Source organism: Xiphophorus couchianus, chromosome 13 (genome assembly GCF_001444195.1).
Source record: "Xiphophorus couchianus chromosome 13, X_couchianus-1.0, whole genome shotgun sequence".
Taxonomy (NCBI): Eukaryota; Metazoa; Chordata; class Actinopteri; order Cyprinodontiformes; family Poeciliidae; genus Xiphophorus; species Xiphophorus couchianus.
The window spans coordinates 17497267-17521787 of NC_040240.1; the positions used below are offsets into that span (position 1 = coordinate 17497267).

The window sequence follows — 24521 nt, forward strand, 5'->3', positions numbered from 1 at the left end:
TCTGTAATAATTAATATACAGGCTCAAGTGCCCAAAAACACACAATATATTTCACATCGCTATTCATCTAAGTTTCTACGCTCTGCATGCAGTAAATTACATCCTTCCAGATCAAATCCAATGGGTTTTATTTGGCACCTTTTCTATGTACATATTCATAATATACATATTATACATCATCCACAAAGAAGTAAAGTCAGTATTGAGGAAGAACTATAGAACTGCTACCTGAGACCACTTTAAAAGATAACTGAGATGGTTTAAAACTTTTGCACACCAGACTCTCTACACCAGAAACATTGACCAGTCATGCTGTCGCTAAGGGCAACTGAACAAAAAAAGATGTGAAACCACTTTTTGGTAAGAAGGGGTGAAGAGTAGAAACACTGAAAGCTCAATTTATTTACCAAGCAGAAGTTCGAACTGGTAGCTGATGCCAAAATCAGCAGCGATGACAGATATTTAAATTCCAGCATCCATTTCGACAGCAAGGCGAACGATACGCAAAAGCTGCAGGATGACAGACAGCGAAACCTGGATCCTCCTTGGTCAATTAAAACCACCTAATTACAGCCACTTTAATCACAGCCCTGTGAAAGATGTTATTGGTTATGATAATGTCAAGTGTGAAGATTAATGCTGATGAAAGCAAATGCAGATTTTAAAAAGCGCCACACTACACACATATTTTAAACTAAGTGGACAAACTGACAAGAGGTACAATGGCTACCTGCAATTACGGAAAGCAGCCCATAAAAGCATCACAGTGATGCTTCACATAAACCCCATGCATACTCTTACTTAAAGCTCTGACACTATATCATACACTGAAAGTTAACTTGTTGTAATTACAGGTTTAACTGCTTTTCTAATTGGCATTTATGACCTTGATCTAATTTGTGCAGCAAACTCCTTTATGGTACGAGTTAGTGTGGAGCGGTGAATTTCAAACTTACATGCACGACAACGTGGATGTCAGATTCAAGCAGAATAATTGGGCTTTATTTAAGCAAACGCCACATTGATGAAGTCGGAGACTGAATCCTCCGTGTGTGGCTCCTAACTAAAGCTATTAGTGAAGGCAGTGTGAAAGAATGAAAACGTCTAATAATGAGAATATGAAGTGTTTTAGATCTAATGATGGCGTCCTGAAGAATAGAGAATACTTATGACTCAAAGTCAGACCTTCCTTTAGATAATGACTTTGATACTAAAGAGAGACAAGCCTTATTCTTTCAAAGTAGTAATGTGAATCATTTGTTACTTTTCCAAAAAATATCAGAACTGGACATGAAAGCCTTTAATTGGTATACTTTGTCTTACAATAGATGCGACTAACAATTTCTGTGACTTACATGGCTTTTATAAGTAATTTTGCTCATTTTCATGTACATCTTCCACTTGGAGGCATAAATACTTAGGCTGTGTTCACACTGCAGAACGAACTGACCCAATTCCAATTTGTTCACCTTAATGCGACCTGTATCTGATCTTTTCATGACAGTCTGAACAACACAGGTTGAATGTTTTTGCGTGTGACTCAGGCCACTTGGATATCCGATACATATCCGATCTTAAAGTGACCTGAATCTGAACGTCCAGGTCGCGTCCGTCCGACCTGAACATCATTAATACTAGACAAATGTCACTATTCAGCGTCCTGATAAGCAGGAAGAAAAACAACAATCATGCCGGACGATCATGAGGATTAATTTGTTAAAATGCTGGCTCCGGTCGGACAACAACTTTAAAATCATAAGCTATGCTCCATCGTTAGCATCCATGTTTACTTCCGCAAACACCGAGATCATCTTCTTCTTCTTCTTCTTTTTTATGTCAAATGGCAAAACACTGAGCACGCTCTCTACGTGTGACGTTATTGCGCCCTCTACTGCGCAATGTGGGACATTTCCAGGTCTAAAAGTGTCCCACACTTTTAAACCTTATTTTATTATTATCTTCTTGTTGTTTTTAACTTTTTTGTACAAGCACTTTGAATTGTCTCTGGCTGAAATGTGCCAATGTAAATAAAGCTGCCTTGCCTTGCCTAATTGGAGATCACATACAAGTCGCATATATTTGGGACAATATCAGAATTGGATCACTGCTGCAGTGTGAACAAAGCCTTAATTTCACATTTCAGATGTTAGTAAATCTATGTTTAAGGTGACAGATCCAGTAATACGCCAAATCACTTCATTCTGGAGATGTTAATAAAATGCAGAACATTAAAGAAGAATCCTCTTCATGAGACTCACACAAAGTAGCATCTTCCTCAGTATCTGAATCAGAGGCTTCCTCACATCTGCTGCAACACTGACTTCTACAGGAGATTCTTCCAGCCCACAGTCATCACCATCCACAACTTGGATAATATGAGTTACAGCTTTCCAATTACTTTTGTGGTTAAAAAAAGTACTTCAGAACTTAATTGGACTGAATTGAAACTAACTGAAGTTCGAATCCTACAAACAAACAAGAGGCAAGAAATGAAGCCTAGGCGCAAATTCAAACTGGAAGACTCTTTTATCCCCACCGGGACCCGTTAATTGAAGCGACCTGCCCACAATCGTCGACCTATCAATGCCGGACCAAGCCACGTCACGTCCAATCATCGACCAAGTCCCAGCTGATAAGGACCTTCATTCATGGCGTCCTTCGCTCTCCAGCCGAGCTCAACCCACCACCACCCCTTCTCCTCCATTCGCCCGGTCCTGAGGCCCGCACCCTTCTCCAACCTCCACCACCAGTGCCGGGCCCTGGGGAATGACGTTCCTAACAGCATCATGGATGCTCATCTGAAGCCTATCGCTAACGCTGCGATAACCGTTATCCCCAGCCGGGGCCCGAGCGCCAAAGACTTTAAATTCTGTTTGTCAATAAACTCTTCTAATTGTCTTCTTATCTCCGTCTGAGTCTCTCCAGATTGAATTATTTATCACTTATAGGGAACTTCTGCTTAACATTTCATTTAAGGAATTATTTCTACAAAAACACCTACAGACACAATATGCTGGAGCAGAGCATCTTTAATGAGCACAGGATAAAAATGTCAGCTTTTTTTTTAAAAAGTAAGTTGTCCTGCTTATAGAAATGAAGTTAATTTAATCAGAAGTGTTACAAATAAAAAATAAACAGTTATAAATTCAGTTTTTAAATAGTTTTCTAATAATTGGTTCCATTACGTACAAGATAAAGAAAATTAATTGTGTAAACAACGTTTTTTTTATGGACAGAATCCATGAATAAGTGTGTTGTTCCCTCATTTTTTTTTTTCTTAAAAAAAATCACATTGAAAAATTTTTAAATAGGGGATTCCTGCAGAACCGCCTGCTGACCGTTAAATGTTGTAACAGGAAATGAAGTGAAGTGTATCTGTCCATACTAAAAGGAAGTCAATAAAACCTCAAATTAAAAGTTGATAACACCCCAGTCCACATAACTCACTGGATGCTGAGCTGGGAATCCAACTTAATGACTCCTCGCACTTAAATTACTGCATTTTAATTATTTGGACCCATACTGAAGGCTTCCTGATGAGCCGGTTTGCATCCTGCTGAACAGAATCTCGCTGCCTCAGTGTCAGGCAGAAGCTTCATTTGATTTATAGCTTCGTTTTCCATCACAGAACTCAGCCGTACAAAGACTAAGTACTATTCATCTTTATTCTGCAACAAAAACAAAAAGCCCCACAGATTCACATATTAGGTTCGACAATAAAGGCACTGTGCTCGACTGATTCAGAGCTTAAAAGCATCATGTTTCATTCCTGCAGGCTCTGGTGCCTTGCACGGATTAGCAGAACTTGATCAAATCACTTTTTTAAAAAACATTTGACAACAAAGATGCCTTTTAAAGGTTCATTACGTGATAAGATTTTAACCCTTTCACGCATGAATCCTTTATGTTAGGATTTTTTCCAAGCTGCTGTTGATTTTCTTAACGCATAAAAACGGTGGGAAAAAATGTTTTGTAAAACAACATTTTGCTTACAAATTTTTTCTAGGATTTTTTTTCTGGGTGATCAGTTGGAATTTTCTCCAAATACAAAGTTGTTATTTGGAAAATATTGGTGTTTAGGAGTTACTTGATGTCATAACATTTTTTTACCTGCACAGTAGAAGGAGGGGCTGGATATTCCTCATTTACTTGCACTTGCAGTGGATGGCCAATAGTTGGCAGTGTACTGCATGGTGCACTAGTGTCCACTTCAGTGATCTGTGTGAATTTATCACATAAAAGAAAATGGCTTCTAGCTGCCCACTGCAGTGACCACTATGCATGAAAGGGTTAACATTTTTTGTATTCACTCAGGTCATTTTTGACAATAAACTGTATTTATTTATCTGAAATGTTTTAATGTAACAAGCTAATATTTATTTTTTTATTTATTGCAGAGCTAATCTGATGTCTCTCCACAAAATCTGAGCTTTAATTCTGCTTGACTGAAAATGTATTATTCTGATTTCTCACAACAACAAAAAAAGTCACCAGAACTGGAACTTCCTCTTCCAACTGAGCCACAGAACAGAACCAGGACTTTTCTGGATCATTTTCCCCACTTAGCTCAATTCACTGGATCACGGAGTTATTCACGGAATATAGGCCAAGTTATTCTGATATCCTTCCCCTGGAGGCTGCAAGGGGCATTCCAGCGGCTCAAACGGAGCAACAGTAAAAAGGAGTTTCTCCCGCTCCAGTGAATACAGGTCACAGACAGAGCAGAGGCCGTCAGCGCAGTCACCAGCTGCAGACTCCTGCTGGAGCATTTTACCAAACAGAAATCTGTTTTTAAGCAGATTACTTCCTTGTTAGCCTCATATTAACAGAGATAAGAATGATTATTATTTATGCTCTATTTGTTGGATTGCATTACCAACTGGATATCATGGAGAGCACATCAGTAACAAACTGGTGTGATGATGATATGGTCTTTGGGAGGTAATGCAGAGCTCTTTGGGGGTGAATTTTAGAATCAGTGCTCTCTCCATTTGAACTTGAATACTTTCATTATTGTGGCAGCATATCTTTATCCAAGGTGCTGCATAAAGAAGCTTGATAGCAGCAACTGCATCCAAAATGTACGACACTCAACACTTCTCGTGATTGGTGGTTGAACTAAATGGATTTTAACCCAAAAACAAAAAAGAAATTTCACATGCTAAGGCTCCTTACAGATCTCTATGTGTCACATGAAATATGGCTTTGAACCAGGCAGAAGCACAAACACCTTCAAATTTCACACATGGATAATTTGCTTGACCAAATAAAGTGGTGAGTTCTTCAAGCTTCAGAAAAAAAACTTATTTGCAGAAAATTTGAAATGTTCAAAAACATGCAGAGCTTTCAGCCCTCAAATAAAGCAAAGAAAACAAGTTCATATTTATTTAGAGACAACAATATTAATGTTTTAACTCAGGAAGAGTTCAGAAATCAGTATTTGGTGGAATAACCAGGAGGTTTTCAGTTTTTTCCAGAGCTGCATAAACATATTTGTGCACATGTGTGCATATATGTAATGTAAATATGTGCTGTGTAGAAAGGACCAGTCAGAGCTGTGAATTAGCTTTAGCTATAAACTATTTGTGCATCATCTGCAGGCACTGCTCTGTTAATTTGTTTGCCTGAATTTTCTCATTCACAGTGAGGCTGAAACTGATGGTGAAGTTGCAGAAACTCCCAAGGATTTAGTTTTTGGGATTTTTAAGCCCAGTAGTTTGACGAAGGCCCACATTTACTTGGTCAGTTCTACGTAATCCATGGCAGCCAAGCTCAGTTTGAGGTCATACCTTTAAGTTTGTAAAGCTCCCCGTTGACGGAGTGAACGATGAACATGTAGGGCGCCTCGTCGCTCGTGGTTACCGAGGCACCGATGAGGGGCAGCGACCCTCGAGGCTTCTGGATTTTCCCCTGCTCGTTGATGAAGTACTGCAGCTGGCCGAGCTCGGGATCCAACACAAAGTACCTGCAGGAGCACAGAGACAAAAACAGAAGGGAGTTAAGAGATTAATGAGCCAGAGAAAACAAGAGCCAAGAGGGAAATAGAAAACGCACCATTACTGTTATCATCTCTATCATTTTACTTTATGCTCACATTATTATTGTGAAACTTTTTAATTTTCCTGCTGCACAAACTTTTTAAGTTGTGGTAGAGTGTAAAGATAAAAGGAATGAGAGAAGGAGGAAGAACATGAATGAAAGTGAGATTAAGCAGAAATAGAAACAACACCCTTATATTTTTCACCTCCCAAGTGGGATATTTTTAACCACAGCTCCCTCAGATGCACATTTTGCACCTGCTTTGACTAAGATGGAGCCACCATCCTGTTAGCACAATCCAGAAGTGGAGTGTTGGAGGACGATCCCCACACCTTCCTTTCTGTGATTAACAAATCAAACAGAGCTTTTATGTAACTGAATCTCTCCCTCATCCGTCTCTTACCGGACGTTTCAGACCCACTAAGACACATTACCTATAAGACACAGATAGGAAGACGCATTTTACTGCCTGTGGTCGGAAAGGATGTGATATAACATTCAATAAGCTGACCGATCTGCACCGCCTAACGATTTGTTCTGGTCGTTAGAGAAACACTCCAGCGTGCGCAGCGGCCTGAGGTAAGAAGCCGTTATGTTTGACCTGCATCATCATTTTTGCAACCAGATAAACTTTCCATCAATTGCTGCACCGCCTGCTGCTTTCATTCATAATTCTGCAAATTCTTGTTTTTATTTCCAAGTTAAGCTAGAAGAGGGAAAACAATGGGGACAAAGTTTTTTCAGGGAAATGTTTGGATGTTTCCGTCTGTATAACCCGCAGAAACAAAGACTTTGCCCGTCGCCTCCGTTTATGCTACATCAGTCAAGCTAACTGGATGTATAAGCAATTACTGGATTGTTGGGCAATAAATTAATTGTATCATTTAATTTAACTTTTGGTTTTCTTCACCGATGGACTCCTTGGGTTTCCAAATATAATGATCGGGCTAAGAATTTATTTTTCTTTTCTCATTACAAGGATAAAATCATAATATTTCAGGGATAAAGTCGTAACAATGCAAGAGTAAAGTTGTATGACAATAAAGTCTAAACGATATGAGAATACAGTCCTGATATTACCAGAAAAAAGTCCTAACTTCAGGAGAATAAAGTGGTAATTTTATGCTTACATACTAGCTTGGCAGAGCAGCAAAACTGATTTTGTGCAAAAAATGTGAAGAATAACTTTGGTACAGCCCACAGACTTATACTAACATGTTCAAGAAAACACAATAGGACATCCACTGTAAAACATTTAAAGGTCATTTAACTTGAAAATGAAAGTCCAACTGCTGCCTTAAAAATGCCATTTAAGTCAACAATTACATTGTTTTGGTTTTAACTCAAAAATTAAAGTTCATGAAGTTGATTTAACAACAAGAGACAAGTTTCCTAAACATTTTTTAAGTTCATTAATCTTAAATTGTGAGTTTTAACTTAATGCTGCAATTTAAACCAAATAATTATTTCACAATATGCAAAAAAAAAACGGCATTCACCAAATTAAAGAGCTCACATTTCTCTATTATTTTCACTAACTAATTAAGTTAAAATAAATACTTATTTTACTTTAGAATCATTTAAATTCTTGTTTCATATTACAGGATCAAAATTTCTGATCTGATAATGAATTTTATTAATCATCACAATTAATTCTGCTAAAAAATATTTAGTGTGAACAGGACATTATCCTCAAACTTAAAATTAACACTTGTTTTAATAACACAAGAGTCAATGTAACACATTTCCATCTCAGGATACAAAAACAAGCCGCTGAGCATTCTGGGAAATAGTTCCCACTCCTGTCTTTTCCTTCTTTCAGTTTTTTTAAGTGCTAACCTAAAAACTCTCGTTTATTCAAATCTTGGAGGTTTGACAAAATTAACACTCTAAGTTTATTTTTCACAAACTCACACATTTAGGTTGAAAATCTAAATCTTGCTAAATTTATTTGACTTAAAGAGTAGACAATATTAGATACAACTAAATGTGGAAGATTTTGATTTAATAGCAAATTTTTAAAATAGTGTTTTAACTACCTCTGTAAAATAGTAATTAATTCTCCTATAATGCACAAAGTCATTTATGGCAAAGACTGCACAAATAAGCTCGCAGACTGCATCCTCTAACTGAGGCACATTCTGGTTTTGTTTCCCTGACAGGAAGCAGTGGATCCTGCTGTCTGGAAACCGATCCCCTCCCACAGCCTTGCCCTCTTCCGTCAGCAGAGCCGCTGACTTGTGTCGACCAGAGCCAACCAGGGAACAATCTGCCTGCATCAGTTTGCCCCTCTCTGTCTCTCCCCCGCGCGCTGCATGTATGCCACCCCGACAGAACATCAAGACCCTGTTGTTCAGTCAGCAGAATGGAGCCTTTTACCGTTGACCCCTCCAGGCAATCTTGGCTTTTGCAGCTAAAACTCACTGCAGACTTTTAACATGATGAATGACGCCGGGGAGCAAACCTTGGGCTTGATACTCAGTCTCTCATGTCAGAGTGCGGCTGATGTTACCCAACCTGCAAGGCCACAGACTCAGCAACGAGCCAAGTGTTTACTTCTGGAGGCGGAAGGGAACGGGCAATATTTTAATTTCACTATATTCAATGAGTTATCTCCAAACGGCAGAGAGGGAGGGCGAAACGTTGATTTGACAAAGTGTTGCCACCCTTCTAAGTGCAATACAGTAATTGATATGCTGGCACCAAATGCAGTTATTCAAAATAAAATAAAAAATAAGTAACTCTAAACAGATTTATGGGAGCTCTGAAGAAACAAAAAGGTTACATTTATTCAGGAAAAAGAAAGTTGACAGCAGTTAACAACAAAACTTATTTTGTGCAAGATGGATAGATCCACTGTTTGGTTGATTATGTAAATTATTCAGAAGAAGAAGTACCAAGTGAATACTTCGACTGAAATGATTTGTTGAGTGAGTGGATTATAAAAACCTCCAGGCTAGATTTGGTGCTTCATGTAATCCATGTGACTGCATCCTAATAATTTGTCATTTTGTTTCATCAGGACAATTTTTACATCTCAAAACAAGCTTATTTGTACAGTAGCGTCCAAAAAATGCTGCTTGGAAACTATCTGTTCTCTATTTTCTGTTTATTCTTTCCAATAAAGTCAAACACAAACTCAAATCCAGATTTTTTTTTTTTGTTTTTTTGCTTATTGTAGCGTCAGAATCCCATATTATCAAATGTGACCCTTATATACATTTTTAATAAAAACTGCATTTAATTTCCAGTTTTACATTTGCATTAAAAAACAGCTTATTTTGTTTCCTTATTATTCTAATAAATCACAACAATAATTAGACTGCATGAAAGGCTTAGTCAGACCATTTGTTCTCATTAACAGTATCGCTCCTCTTTCCTAATGCAATCCCATCGACGTTGCAAGGACTGGCTCGTCAGCAGAATTACATCTTCACTTGTTTGGTGGTTAATTCTCAAAAAATGCTCCTGGGGACAACAGAGCAGAGCGAGGAAGTGAATCACATTCATTGTCGGAGGGCAGAGTCAGAGATTCTTGTTCTGCAGTAAAGTGACTGTCAGGAAATTTATGTACAGTCATCATTTTACCATCTTGTGGTGTGACGAGAAGCTGTTTTCAGAAATATTCAATCATCTCAGTATGAGCGTCCCACTCATGTTTGGGTTTTCTCAGCATCTCCACATTTCCTTCAAATATCTGCTTTTCTACTCTGAGCAAGCAATGAACTCTTGGGCTGCCTGAGCTCATTTGTTTAATAAATTACCCTCTTTTTAACTTGCACCAGTTTGTTTTATGTCTGATTTAATCCATTTGTGTCAAGTAAAGTGCCTCTCAAAGTCAATTTTCCCAAATCTCTTGCAGCAAACGAACAACTTCTTATTAAAATCCGAATAATAGCATAAACCAGACAAATGGGCCTGTATGAGATTCTCACTACGATAACTTGTAAAACCACTTTTCACAGTTATAACAAAGATTTGAAAGAAAAATAGTTTTAGAAATCTAGCTATATTTTAAGGGGTGCACCGATTTATTGGTGATGATTTCCTTAATTTTGGGAGACGAGTGATTGGACGATACTTTCATGTGAAGTCGATCTTATCTACTTCAAGAAAGGTCTAAGAATCAGCCACTGTCCTCTTCTGCTCTCCCGTGAGAAAGGTTTGACTGACAGACCGGCCCACCAGGTCATGTCTGCACATTTAAAGTTAACATTAGTCACCCCACTGTTGCCCACTCAGTGACTTTCTTGCTATATTTAATGACATTTCAGACAAAGAAAAAAATGGTATCGGTCAAAATCTGAATCAGCAGGTCAGGATTTTTAAAGATCGGTAATTGTGACTGGCCAAAAAACTATAATCGGTCGATCGCTGCTAAATCGACTGCTAAATTTATCTCTGCAGTCTGAGATTTTCTGAGTCCTTTCCTGGCCCTGGGAAACATTGACTGCATTTAAGTCCTAAACAAAGCGCTGGTGATCCAGCCAAATTTGCACTAACTGAAAAATTCCAACGGTTTCTAAAAGGGGAGATGTTGCGCTTTCCCAGCCAATATCAGGTTATTACGGTAATTTCACTCCCGCTGTAGCAGGGACTGAAATGAATCTGAGGGGCACGCTTTTGATAGACGGTAAATTGTGAAAATAACTTGGTAGATATTGAAAGTTCCAGTTGTTATGGATAAATGGGCAAATATATTTACAGACAGGACATTTAAAGAACGGCATACAATGAAAATAAGCAAAAATATCCAGGCGGACATTTTAAATTGAAAATAAAGAAAACACCTGCTACCAACTTTGAATCACTTACTAATAGCTACAGTTCGATCTTTCCAGTACAAAATAACTGAACGCTGAACTTATTCCAATGAATTTCTGCTGTATTTTCGTCCACAGCGACTTGTGATGCAGTGAATTCCTGGAGTTGGGCGTCAAAAGACAAAACAGACATTAAAATGACCAGGGCGCTGAGCTAACTCTATAAGTATTCTTCCTTTTATCAACAACAGAGTCTCACAGGAGAGCTGCATTACCTCACAGCTTTAATCAAAGGAGAGCAGTCCTGAGTGCATTTGAAACAGACTGATTCATCCTCTGCGTGCTCCCTATGCTCTCGACTACTTAAGAAGGCATAGATTCAGGAACCTCACATTCTGCATGATCAAAGCCTCATTTTCATGTGATGAGATGTTTGAAAAGAAGATTGTGAGAGCTACAAATGCTTCATCTTCTTTGATATGCACAGACGTGATTGGATACCAGCTCACATTTCATAAACAGTAGCAGAAATCCAGATTGTGCATGAAAAACGCTTTTTTATCAGCGAAAGACAGAATTTTTACAAAATATTAAATATTTTCCATTGCTTCCTGATTCTGTCTCCGCTTCTTACCACCGTAAGCAGCTCTCAGCCACAATCAAAATTTTGCAGTCCGGTTCTGCAGAACAAATCAGCATCAACTACACCCAGAGTCAAATAATCACAGAAAGCCTGCAGGGATGGAGTTTATCCTAAAACTGCACACCAGCTTCCATCACTGCCACAAAACCTCCACCAGGTAAATCCTGACTGACACACAACCGTCGTTGTGTTTACGCTAAAGGAGCTGAGGCTCCACAGGATTCATTATTGCAACCGTTCTGCATCAACTTCATAACTCTCCTCTAAGGTTTACAACTTTATTTGAGCACTTTGGTCATAAATACGTTGGTTATGGTTATAGCAATCGTCCTCTCCTAAATGTTTATATCAGTAGCTATGGAAAATTAATAGCGTAATAATAATTATAATACTTTTAATTTCTTGTAAACAAGAGAAAAAAATGCAGAAAGAAAAGGAAAGAAAAATTAAAATACCAACGTTGAGCCAGTAGATGGTGATAAACATTTACACAACACAACACAAAAGGACATTCTGCATACAGATAACTTTCCTGAACAATCGGTTATATATTTGACTATTATTGATTGTTTTTTCTTAATAATTAAACTGTTCAAACACAAAAAGTTTAGTTGTAACATTATTTCTTAAAAATCAAGCCAGACATTAAATAATTGGACAAAACTGTGCTGTAAGGTTTACAACTTTATTTTAGTACTTTGGTTATAAATACGATGGTTATAGCAATATATGTCATTCTTGTTTTATTTGTAGTTGAAGTTTCCCTGGATTGGCTGCTTTTCAAACCCCAGTCAGCAGCAGCTTGTGAAGAATCGACATATTTCAGCTTCTCACATTCTCTTTTGAATATTTTGATATGTTCTAAATTAAAAATTGCGAGTTGGAAAATCTGCGAATCCTGAAGTGTAAATAGGTGGAAGTCCATGTTGTAACAGCCAAACAAAAATCTGTACTCAAGCGATTTGTTGCGGCGTTGTAACCAGCAACGCCTGCAGCTGTACGGCTGTACGCACTGTGTGTACCTTGAGATTTTCCTTTAAGTAAAATTTTTTTTAAATTATAATTATTGTACTTTTTACTGATTTCCCCTTTGCTATCCACAAAATTGTGGAAAGAAATAAAAATTGTCTCTTGTGTAAAAATATCTAGCCCACATCTGGGTGTGTCTGTGGGGGTGGGCACATGTCCGTCCTATACCTAAATGTTGCTGGTCAGTTAACTTTTATTTGGCGCTTGTTCTGTAAGCTAAATGCAGTGAAGCTAGCTAAAACTGAATAAGCGCACTTTTAACCCTCACAAAGTTTCAAGAGGGGGTCTAGTGAACCCTGCGTGAACTTTTTATTTTCTGTGAGATCCAGCTGCGCTTTCACGTGGTTTTTTTTTTGTTCGGGAACTGAAGCGCTGACGCTTCTCCACTGATCGACCGTGACACCTGCCGCGCTCTTCCCCAGGGTCACACTAGACTGAGAGTTAAACAGTTGAATCTGATCAAAGCAAACATTGTCGCTTCACCTCCTCAGGAAGTCTGAGTCACACCACCTGAACCTGGGAATCTCCATCCTCCTCCTCCTCCTGTAGATCACATGGGTAGGCTTTGCTTTTCTGTCTTTATTATTTAGTGTAAAGTGCGTGTGTGTTGCATTGTGTGTGAAGCATCGTGTGGCATGTGGATCCGATCTGCTGTTTCTGTGCCATGTGCATTGCGTTACTGTATCGTATTTGTGTGGATTAGGTTTGTGCGGTTTATGCGTGTTGGAGATCCGACTGCGTTCGTGTGGATTAGGCGCGATGACAGTTTTGTGTGTTCCCTCCGATAATATCATGCAGGCGCCCCGATTGTAACCATTGATATATCAGTGTATTGCGCAGCTCTAGTCTGAAAGTTGAAATGAACAAATTATCTTCCAGCAAATGTGCTATTACTTATTATTTACCAATTAATATAAATACAAACTGTTGTTGCTACTTCTCTTCAGTCACTTTCATAGGAACCCATGACATTATGCTACATTCAATCATGTTATTTTTTAGTTTACATATAGCTGACTTAGATTTTACTGCTTTAACTCCTGGATTTTACACACGGGAATCAATACATGAACATCTTATGTCAAAGGCAGATAAGCAAAAATCTAATAAATTATAATTTATCTATGCTTGAGTTATTTGCATCAACGACAAATCTTACAAGGGAGCCTCCTGAATGTTTTGTGATTCTTTTGTTCTTCCACCTAGAATTAGCACCAGCAACCCGACAGCAGTGTGCGCCCAGAAGATCCTGGTATCTATACCGATTCTGCACAGAGACGTACATCTCCTACACTACACAACAGCACTTCATGCTAACAAATGTCCACCCACGCAGTGCAGAATTAGCTCCACTCAGGTCTGCATGCCACATGAAACACACACACACACACCCCGTGTTTCCCTACATGATGCACTCTGAAACGTGACCAACATCTCTAATCCCTCCAAATGAACCTGGGCTCATCTCCTTCACAGGTTTCCACTATTAAATGCTGCAGGCACTTTTAGATATTAGCTGTTTATAACGTTAAATGCTAAACACCTGGGGACCAGCAGACTCTCCAGATACGGCCACTTCTCCTCTCATCTGTTTGGAAAAACATGAGCCTAAAACTGCTGTGACAAGCGAAGTCATAAGCACAACATTTTAACATGCAAGCTTAAGCTCTTTAACATTCTAAGTAAAAAATAAAAAACATGGGATTAAAACACTACAGCGCCTAATTACCAGTTAGATATGAAGGAAATAAAAACAGACAAAGCAAATGTAAAGATCAGTCTTCACATGATTTCACTTCCTGAGAGCAAAAACTTATAAAACTAACACGGCCCTCTTTAAAAAAGCTCATTAAATCGTATATTAACTGGGAACAACCGCTGTTTGGTTGAATTTCAAAAGCTGAAAACTACCAAATCTTTAAAATAAAGAAATTACTTAAACAGAACCTGCCTTACAGCATGAAGTAGGCTAAAAGATCACATACAAATCTGCATACAGTGTATAATACCCATCTAAAAATTCTCATAGTTTCCTATTTTAATAGTTCAAGAACCAAATATAATATAATATACATTAATACGTGCAGAGGAAACCACAGATGCTAACATTTACAGTATTCCTCGTCTCCTCTCTGTACAGTCAAAGCGCCAAGGAAAATAAATGGTGCTCCTGGATTGACAAGGCAAGTAGCATTGTGCCAAGCAGTTTCAAATTCCCAAGTTTTCTTTCAAATATTTTAGATATGCTCTATGAAAAACAAATCCGTCAATAGACGAGTTTTCTGCAAATAACGAATCACAAATAGCGCAGCTGGATAAGCCATCCAAACATTTGGCATAAACTGGGGCAGACCGAGTGTCTGCATACCTTACCATGAGTTTAACAAACAGTATTACTAGTTAATTGCTGAAACATTTCTGCAGCGTTGCATGTAGTATTGGTGCATGACGAGCAGTTAACTGGAGATAATATTACTTATGCTATAATATCAAATGATTAGAAATGTGAACCTGGAACTTTATTTACTTCAAGCTGTGTATTTTTGTATGTCAAAGAAATGTAACATATATTCAATAGTGGGATGGGGGAAAGGATTTCTTATAACTGGATTAGATTACTTTTAAAACCACAGCATTAACAAAAAAGTAATAGTTTTATAGGTTTGACCTAGTATTACACACTGATTATCGTTATTGATTATTCAAGTCTTTTCTCTCATTTCAACCAGTTTAAAATAAAACAGATTTTTTATGCCCTAAAAAAGGGTAAATTAATCTTAGTCCTTTACACAACCCAGAGGTAAACTGGCGCTTCAGGGATTTTAAGAGATACTTTTTCCCGATGTGACTGCAGGTTTTGGTTCAGATGACAATTCCAGGAGGTTTGAGACAGTGTTAGCTCTTTGTATCCACAGAGTTATTCGTCTTGAGGCCACGTCACTGGCGCAGGTGGATACACTGAAAGAAATATTTCCCATAAAGCCGGTTCATCGCCTTCAGGCTCTTTGTAATTGAGACATGTCAGGTCGTATCACCACTTAAGAGGAAATCCATCTGTTAAATCCCTTCTTTCGCCTTAAAATAACCACAATCTGTCAGGTAAAACACAGTTAAAGTTGCTCTAGAATAAATGTTCACAGAACATCAAACCATCTAAATATATTAGAGTCATTTCATGTGCGTGGAATAGAAAGTAACCAAGGTATTCTGCATCAAGGTGTAGATCAGTACATCATCTCCCTGTCAGTACATAGAGGAAGGAGCAGCTTTTCCTGCTCTCCTCCCTCCACCTTTCTGTACCCTTCCCCGCTCACATACGTTGGCATCAAGCCCAGATCATATACAGTTTCATAAAGCCTCAGCTTCCTTCTCTTCCGCAGCACTGCTACAGTACATTGCCACAGCGGGACACTCCGTTATTTCTGTGTGGGAAGGAAAGAACTAATTTTACTGCAAAAAGAAAAAAGAAATCACACAGAAGCTGCAGAACGGAAATCCTGCATAATTTATGTTAACTGTTCAGCAAAAACTTAACAGAAAAAGGAGGTTCATTCTGCAAAAAAAAAAACTAAACAAAACACAATGTTCAGATGTTTTATGCCTGGCTCAAAGCTGCGTCCATGACGACCAGAGCAGGGATTTTAAATTAAAGTCTCACAGAACTTCTTCTGAAAACTCTGAGTGGTGTAAACTGGATGAGGCAGCGAGAGAGGGAAGCCAAAAAGGCTGCATGAGTCACACTACAGCGAACTGCTGTGATCTGCTGCTCCAAAGAAATCCTCTGCTTAATTATGAGAGCTGCATCAATGCCCAAACAACATGCCACCAGACATTCGCTGGAAAAGGAAATAAATACCTTTACAGTATGTTTTAAACAATTGCAAAAGTCTTTGCTCGGATGTGGCTCAGTTCCTAGTAAATGTTTTTACAATGCAACTGAAATGTTTGTTTCTTCTAAAACACTGTTTTTTACAGTTAAAAGCAGTTGTGATATTTTTATAAGAGATACTTCATGTGAAAGTATGCTATATAAATGCTATATAAATAGGCTATATTAGGTTTCAATGTTTTTTTTGGTTTTTTTTTATGTGATAGTCCCAACACAAAAACTGCGCTCAGAGAACCTGCTAAGCCTACCGTGTTTATGAGTTTAAAAATGTTTAATGTTGACAGAAAATGTTAAAATATTACTAGGTAATCATCTGTTATTGGAAAATTTTAATAAAAATACCTAAATCCCAACTACAAAGTCTTTAAAAAGTCAAACAACAAAAAACGTAAAAATCAGTAAACAATGCCTAGCCTGGTGGGGGTGCAAATAAAGCCTGGTGGCCTGCCAGGCTTATAATATACTGGAGGAAACCTTGGAAGAATATACACATTATTATTATCAACATCTAAAATGTAAACAAGTATGTGATCTCTATCAGCGGACATTAAAAAGACAGAATCAACAGTTTCATCCTCTGCAGTTGATGGTTCTCATGCATGCTACCCAAATATGCACCGGGGTTATCCAAGTTCTGACTAGAATAATTTGCTTTGTTTTGCAGTTCATTCAGCCTGAAGGTAATAGTTTAAAAGCAGTAAAGAGTGGATGCTTCAGATCAGCAAGAATACTCTTTACTTCATTAAGAGATCTCCATTTATACGTTCCGAATGATCCAAACAGTATTTTTGTGCCTCCACTATCCCTCCACCTAATACACATTTAAACACTCTCCATATAAAAACACCTTCAGTACTTTAAAATCAACATCAATTTCAAAAAGTGTGATGTGCATTTGGAAGCGTTGCAAGAAAAAAAACCACTGTTGGAAGAAAATCCTAGGAAGATTCCCACAAGCCATTTAAAGCTACGATACGCAATTTCTACAAAAAATATGTTTTTTTACATATTTGTTAAAACTGTCACTGTGCTGTAACAGTTCTGAGCTACTAATGCCATCTGCAGAAATGCATCACTCCAAAAACAACCTTAGTGCTGTCAATCAAACCTGTGTACGTGCTGCTCAGTGTGCTAAAACTGTTTATCTGCCGCCATCATAGCCATGCTAACTAGCCTTAGCATTCATAGCAGCCTTTGGTGTGGTGAACCAGTTGTAGTATAGCAAGAGGCTATGAGCAGCGCAATCATGAGGATGATGTACATTGCTAACACCCTTGCCCTGGCTCTGATTGGCTGTTTCGTACATATATAGAGAGATAAGGCAGTGGAGCTAAATTTTTGTCACACATTATCTCATATTATTCTGACAGTTTTAACAACTATGTAAAAAACATTTTTATATGTTACAAAATGCTGCTTTAAGGTGGAAAGAGTTCAATATTGATGGTAACAGGTGCTCTCTATCCAGTCTGACTAAGCCTGAGGTATTTTAATTAGCAAAATAAGCAGAGATGGTGCAGACATCGATCCATTAGGCGCCTCTTTACAGCCATCATTAGGCCAGGGTACACTCTGTACAGGTCACCAGTCCATCACAGGGCAACACAGAGACACACAGGACAAAATACTAAGTATGAGCACAATCATAAGAACAACTTTGAGTATTCAACTGATAAAAACATTTCTTAGGACGCAGGAAGCAGGAGTACCAGGAGAGAACCCACACATGCGCAAGGAGAATGTTTAAACTCCATGTACAAAGATTCAAACCCAGGACTTTTTTGATAGAAAGCAAAAGAGCTACAAACAGATACACCCCAAAAGTGAAAGCATAAACTCAAGTGGGGTTGAATAGAAATGCATGAAAACTCTGTTTTATTGTTGTTTTGAGACCATTTCAAACTAATACAATGGTAATGACATAATAATGCAAGAACACATTCTTAAATATCAGTATTTAAGAATGTTTAAATTCTAATGCAAATTTAACACTAGAACTGGAAGACATTTTAAATATCTAAAAATAAATAAACAACAGAAAAAAACAAATAAAATGAATGATGAAATCTCTATAGACAAAACTGTAATTCCAAAATAGAGCTAGTTGAGACCAAAACACCAAACTGTCATCCATTTTCTGCTAAAAAAAAAAAAAAGAGAGAGAGAGAAAGAAAAGAGGAAAACGATAAATCATGCACATGGAAATAATTGAATTTGTTTTAATTTATCATACGATTAATTGATTTATTACTTTTTGCAATAAATATTGATTTTGAATTTGTGTTGGCCCATCTTACAAGATCCACATTAGCTAAATGTAAAAGCTTCAAATTGATTAAACATCTTTCCAGGCCACAAAATCACAAAATAACGTTAGCAAATATTATTGTAAGAATTCTTGGTAAGCTTTGATAAAAAAATCAAAAAAATCACTGGAATATTCACAAACGCCGCGTTTTAATCAATCTTTGACGTTTTCTTTTGAACTGCCTTTTTAAGTGGGGTTAACTCTCACCACTGCCTCCGTCTGCAGGCCGACAGCCTCCCACTTCGCCCACCTTGGCATCCAGCAGAGGGACAATAATTCCTCCTGAAAGCAGCCCAGCTGTCTCTGACGCAGCGGAGCAGCCACAGTCGTTTCATCGTAATCGGGGCAAAACTCGGCAGGTTGAGGTCAATGAATGAGGCGGAGAAGCAGGCCAACTCAACTTTCACTTTAAAAAGCAATGCCTTAAATTTTCTGCACAATAATTTGCCGAATTGTTTTTGCAGAAAGCAGCCTAAAACGAAGAACCAGATGGAGTTGATCATTTTAACTTACAAATAAAAAGAAAGCTACAGTGCAAGCAATACTTTAGTATTACAAATGTATTGGCACTGAGATAAAAATGTGCTAATCTACATACTGAGTACATTTATAAAGTGAGTTGACATGTCATGTTGAGAATTTTATATAAATTTGAATTAGTATAATGCTTGAGTTGGATTGATTATATAGAGACTATTGGGCATAAAAGTAATGACATCACAGATTATTTTGTTTTTAAAAAAACTGAGTTTCTAAGCACATCCAAACGTATAATTTATGTAAAACATGGTAGTGACTGTGTTATGCTCTGGGCCTGCAATTACATAGCACACTATAAAACATCTGAAGGTGGTTTAACTTGAAAATGAAAGTCCACCTGCTGCCTTGACAATGTTATTAAAGTCAACAAGGAAATTATTTTGGTTTTCACTCAGAAATTAAAGTTTATGAAGTTGATTCGACAACAAAAAACAAGTTTTCTAAGCATTGTTTTTTAAGTTCATTAATCTTGAATTATGAGTTTTAACTTAATGCTGCAAATCAAATAATTATTTCATAATGTGCAAGAAAACAATTGCCCTCACCTTGATAAAGAGCACACATTTTCATTCGTTATCAAGTTAAAATAATTACTTATTTTACTTTAGAATAAATTAAATTCTTGTTTGAAATTGCATGAATAAAATTTCTGATTTGATAGATAATTTCATTAAACATTTAGTGTGAACAGGACATTATCCTCAAACTTTAAAATAAACATTTACCTTAATAAAACACAGAACAATGTGACGCTCTTCCATCCCAGAACACAAAAACAAGCCGCTAAGCATTCTGGGAAATAGTTCCCACTCCTGTCTTTTTCTTCTTTCAGTTTTTTAAGTGCTAACCTAAAATCTCTCGTTTATTCAACGATTACAGGTTTGACAAAATTAATCAAAAGTTAACACAACTTATTACTGGAAGTTTATCTTTCACAAACTCACACATTTAGGTTCAAAATCTAAAACTTGCTAATTTTATTTGACTTAAAAAGTAGCAAACAGGTGGATATTGAGGCGAACCATAACTTCTGCAAGTTTAAAAACTGATTAGGCTATCGTCTGGCTAAAACGCTTCTGTTTAAAGTCTTCAACAATATTAATGTCACACCATTTCTGTAGTTTAAACTCCTTTTTAAAAATTTAGGGCTTTTTTTCTCAGTTCACATAAACATTATTCCGGTTGTTAGCAAGTTATTTGTTGCAAGTTGCCTGTCAACTGTATGCAGTTGGCAAAAAATGCATCTTTTGTTCTGTTGGTGGAGAAAATTGCAGAAAATCATAGCTTAACTACAAAAACGCTCCTTTAAATGTAGCGTAATTTGCAGCAAACAAGCAAAAAGCTCTGAGGTCTTGTATACGTTGCTGCAAGAACACAAAACAATCAATATTTTTGCAGAATAAGCTAGATTAACTCAAACTAAATTTATCTAGTGGCTTTTATGCATTTCTGTAAAGGTAAAACAACACTGTGTCCCTCTATTTAAAAGAAAAATAACACATTTTAACACTATCTATTGGGCAGTTTTAATTTACTTCTAAAAAGAAACACATCTGGTATTTTAAATAAATTAGAGTTAGCATTTTATTGTTTCCTGACAGTTTTTAGCATGAACAAAACTTCCTTGGTGAGTTTGTGGTGACCCATTATCATGGTGGCAACATATCTGGGTACTAGCTGCTGCTTGCAGGAGCCTGGAGCAGCAGTGGTAACTTCTCCTTGACAGTGCATACCTACCAGGTTTGTGCCATCAGAAGTTGCAGCAAGACTGGCCTCCTGCCATGACTACAATCTAATCATGTTCCCTGTAGCTGGCAGCTCTCGCCCTCCAAAGGCTGCTGTCTGCATGGGGTCTAGCCACCACTCTGGCTCCAACATAAAAGGATCTCGCCAAGAAGCAGAAACAAACAATTCACCAGCTCCAGATAGAAAAAAAGGGGGTTTATCTAAAAATACTGTCACCCAAAACGAAGTAGAGCTAACGTTTTAAGAGAATATCAAACTTAAACCGGTTCATTGGTGCAGGTTAGGTTTTTTTGTTTACATGGAGGAGCTTGAACTATTTTGTTGCACTGACAAATTAATTCAAGTTCTTCTTTGGCTTCTTTTTTCAAGACAGAACATTATTTACCCTTTAAGGGAAGCGCTTGGTGACTGCTGTGTGCCGTTTCTGTTTTCCTGCCATTACGCATTTTCTATCTGTCTCTATTTGACCCATTATTCCTTATTGATGCTTCTTCTCTTGCTTGTAAATGTAGAAACATAAACTGAAGGCTCATGTTCTGACCATTAAAACCTGTAGAAAATAAATGCAAAGCGTGCTGCAGGCAGGAAGTGAGTCTCGCGGTGGGTTTGTGGGTGAAGCAGAGATGAATAAAGTCTGACCTTTACGTCCTTTATCACTTCTAGATTTTTATTCTCTGACTATTATATAAGCAATTAAAGACAAAATAATGCAAAGGCCATTTAGTAATTTTTTTTAAAACAGATTATCAGTGATCTCATGGTGCGTTAAAGGTGGTCGTAACTAAAAGCAAAGTCTTCAGCTGCTGTTGCAGGATAAGAAAACAAACGGGTTAATATTTAAGGAGTTGGTGAAAATGACATTTCAAGGCTTTCTCAAGTGTTTAGAAAATCAATTGCAGAATTAATCAGAAAGTAACTCATATATTTTCCTATGCTGTTGCGTCTTTCCACACCATCAAAACGAAAGACTCAAGTTGTTTTCTGACGACTACAGCGATACTAAGGAAAATGTGCCTTAGTGGAAATTTGACACCATTGAATACAAGCTGGTGTGAGCAAAAAGAGGGAGATGTTGCCTACTGGTACATGACTTTACAACGTATATATTTTTAAAAACAAAAATAATTGAGGAATAAGTCTGAAATATAATTTCTCATGCATTCATACTCTGCATGGTAAAAGCGACTGAGATGCTCACAGAAAGTGTAACAAAGGGAAGAAAAGAAAAGAAAAGCGTAAGGAAAGTCAGGATTGACCTTCGTCAGCATCACCTCCACAATATTTAGTAACAGTATTGTAATGACACTTTCTTAGCATCATCCTGGTCTAATGTTTACACTTGAGAACTAAATATGGAACTAGTTATTGTTTAAGAGAAGAAGCACAACTTACTGGTTGCTGACAATGAAACTGATGGTGGAAGCACAGAAACCTCTCACATTTCAGGCCTTCAGTAAACATCAAAATGCAGATATTCTATCTACTCTGTGGTAGTCAGGAAAACATAAGTGAAGAAATAAAACTTGAGTTTCCCGCTTGATTTCACACTCAAACTGTTCAAGGTCACAGAGCAAACAACTTCTTACACTACTGAAAACACAGATTACTAGGTAACTTTTAAAAGTTAAACCGCAACAGACTTCATAAAACTTTATGACTAACATAAAGTTGACTAACACAGAACAGGCTATAAAACTATTTGAGCAAAGTCACTCTTGCTAATTATGCTGAGGGCATTTCCTCTCATTTGCTGGATAGTCTTGCAATTAGTTAAACTTTGTTCGAGAGGATTTTTATCTTCTCAAGATAGAACAAAAAAGTTAAGTGAAAACAAACTTAGTGTTTAGGACTTTTTATAGGAAATTAACTTTGCAGCTTTAGTCTTCAAGCCTAGTTTGTTTTCTTTGTTATTCTGACACAGGAAGAATGTTTGTTTTGTAAACTTTCAGAACGACAGTCCGTTAGAAATTGTTTTGTGTGTGTTTTATAGCTGCCTGTAAATGCCCGGGCTCTCCTCTAAAGCCCTCCTCCATGTCACAGTGACGTGGTGGGCAAAAAGTGCAACGTGGACGGAGCAAATAACAACACGACGCATGAACCGAGAGTGATCCAGTGTCCACCTCCGCCCCCCAGCTGCGTCCGTGCGCCTACCTGTTCTGCCAGCCTTGGATCAGGTTGGTGTATTTGCTCAGCACTCCTTCCAGCTGCCTCCTGCGCGCATGCAGCTCCTGCTGCTGCAGACTCACGCCGCTGCCCTGCACCGTCCCCCGGCCGCCTCCAGCTCCAGCCGAGCCTCCCAGAGAACCGGAACCGGGGCTGTGCGAGCCGCTCCGACTAGCGGGCTTCCTGGGCGACGACGAGGAGTTGGCTCTGTTGGTCCCGGGACTGCAGAGCGTCTTTTCCATCCTGGCTTTCGGGACTACAGAAAGCTGGCGGAGGGGAGGAGGAAGAGGAGAAGAGGGAGGTTGGGGATGGAGCCGACGCAGCAGCCTGTAGTGGAGGGATTTCAGCAGAGCATGTGGCAAACAGAGCGACGAGTGTCCGCTGAGCCGAAGCAGAGGCAGTGGATGTTCATCAGCTGGTCGGAGCGTCCCTCGATGCGACGGGAAGCTGACATAATCCTCGGTGTGTTGAAGCCGTTGCTCTCGCCTCTGCAGCAATGTGCGCTGTGCCAAAGTGTTTCGGCTCCAGCGTTTTTCCTGCTGGGAAAGGAGAGCAGCGCGCAGACACTCCCACTCCACACTGAGGACCGGCCCCGGATGTTGCAAAGCAAAAAAAAAAAGAAGGCAGGAAAACCCTGAGATGAGTCACGTTTCGCACCGAAACTCTGCAGTGTGTTGTCACAGCTGCAGGAGCGGCACATACCAGAAAAAATAGCAAATTACACTATGATGCTTGTTAAATATCCATCTTATCAAGAAGAAAACCGATTTAAATATATTTCACCTAATAAAGGGTTGATTTTTTTTCATGAAAAAAAATCATGGACCCTCTCTCAGTAACACGTGTAAATGATACAAAAAAATAGGATATTGTGAAAAATCTCAATAGCATTTGTCACTTATTTCAAAATCTAAAACTCATTAAATATGCACAGAAGAAATATTTCCGTCCTTTATTGCAGTTTTGTTTATCATGCGTTCAGAGCTGGTAACTAGTTACATTTACTTGAGTAACTTTTAGGAAAGAGATGTACTTTTGGGAGTATTTTTACTACGCCATACTTTTTACTTTTACTTGAGTAATTTTATTATGACGTATCACTACTCTTAGTCGAGTAAGATTTTTGAATACTCGACCAACTGTGAATAACTGAATGGAGAGGAAACTTGTTTTAACCAAAAATTAACAAGACACAGACACACACCTGCAGTTTAAAAAAAAAAAAAAAAAGTTTCATCACATATATATTGAAAGAATATATGAATTATTTTCATTTTAGTATTTAAAATACCAACATTTCCACATAATTATAGTTTGGTCATTCTTTTGATGTCATTGTCAAATATTAAATGACTGATGTTTTTATCAGTTGCTCTTGAGTAATCTTTACACCAAATACTT

The 24521-nt window shown here is 38.0% G+C and overlaps 1 protein-coding gene across 1 annotated transcript in view; it reads right to left on the reverse strand.

Moving 5' to 3' along the window:
• osbpl10a (oxysterol binding protein-like 10a) overlaps positions 1–23701 on the reverse strand; it is an 86159-nt gene extending 62458 nt beyond the window's left edge. Inside the window, exons 1-2 of the mRNA XM_028035314.1 lie at positions 23109–23701; positions 5790–5965 (exon numbers count right to left, since the gene is read on the reverse strand). Of these exons, the coding sequence (XP_027891115.1) occupies positions 5790–5965; positions 23109–23362 (430 nt within the window). The 5' untranslated portion in view covers positions 23363–23701. The remainder of the gene's footprint in view (positions 1–5789; positions 5966–23108) is intronic.
• Positions 23702–24521: the final 820 nt, after the last annotated feature.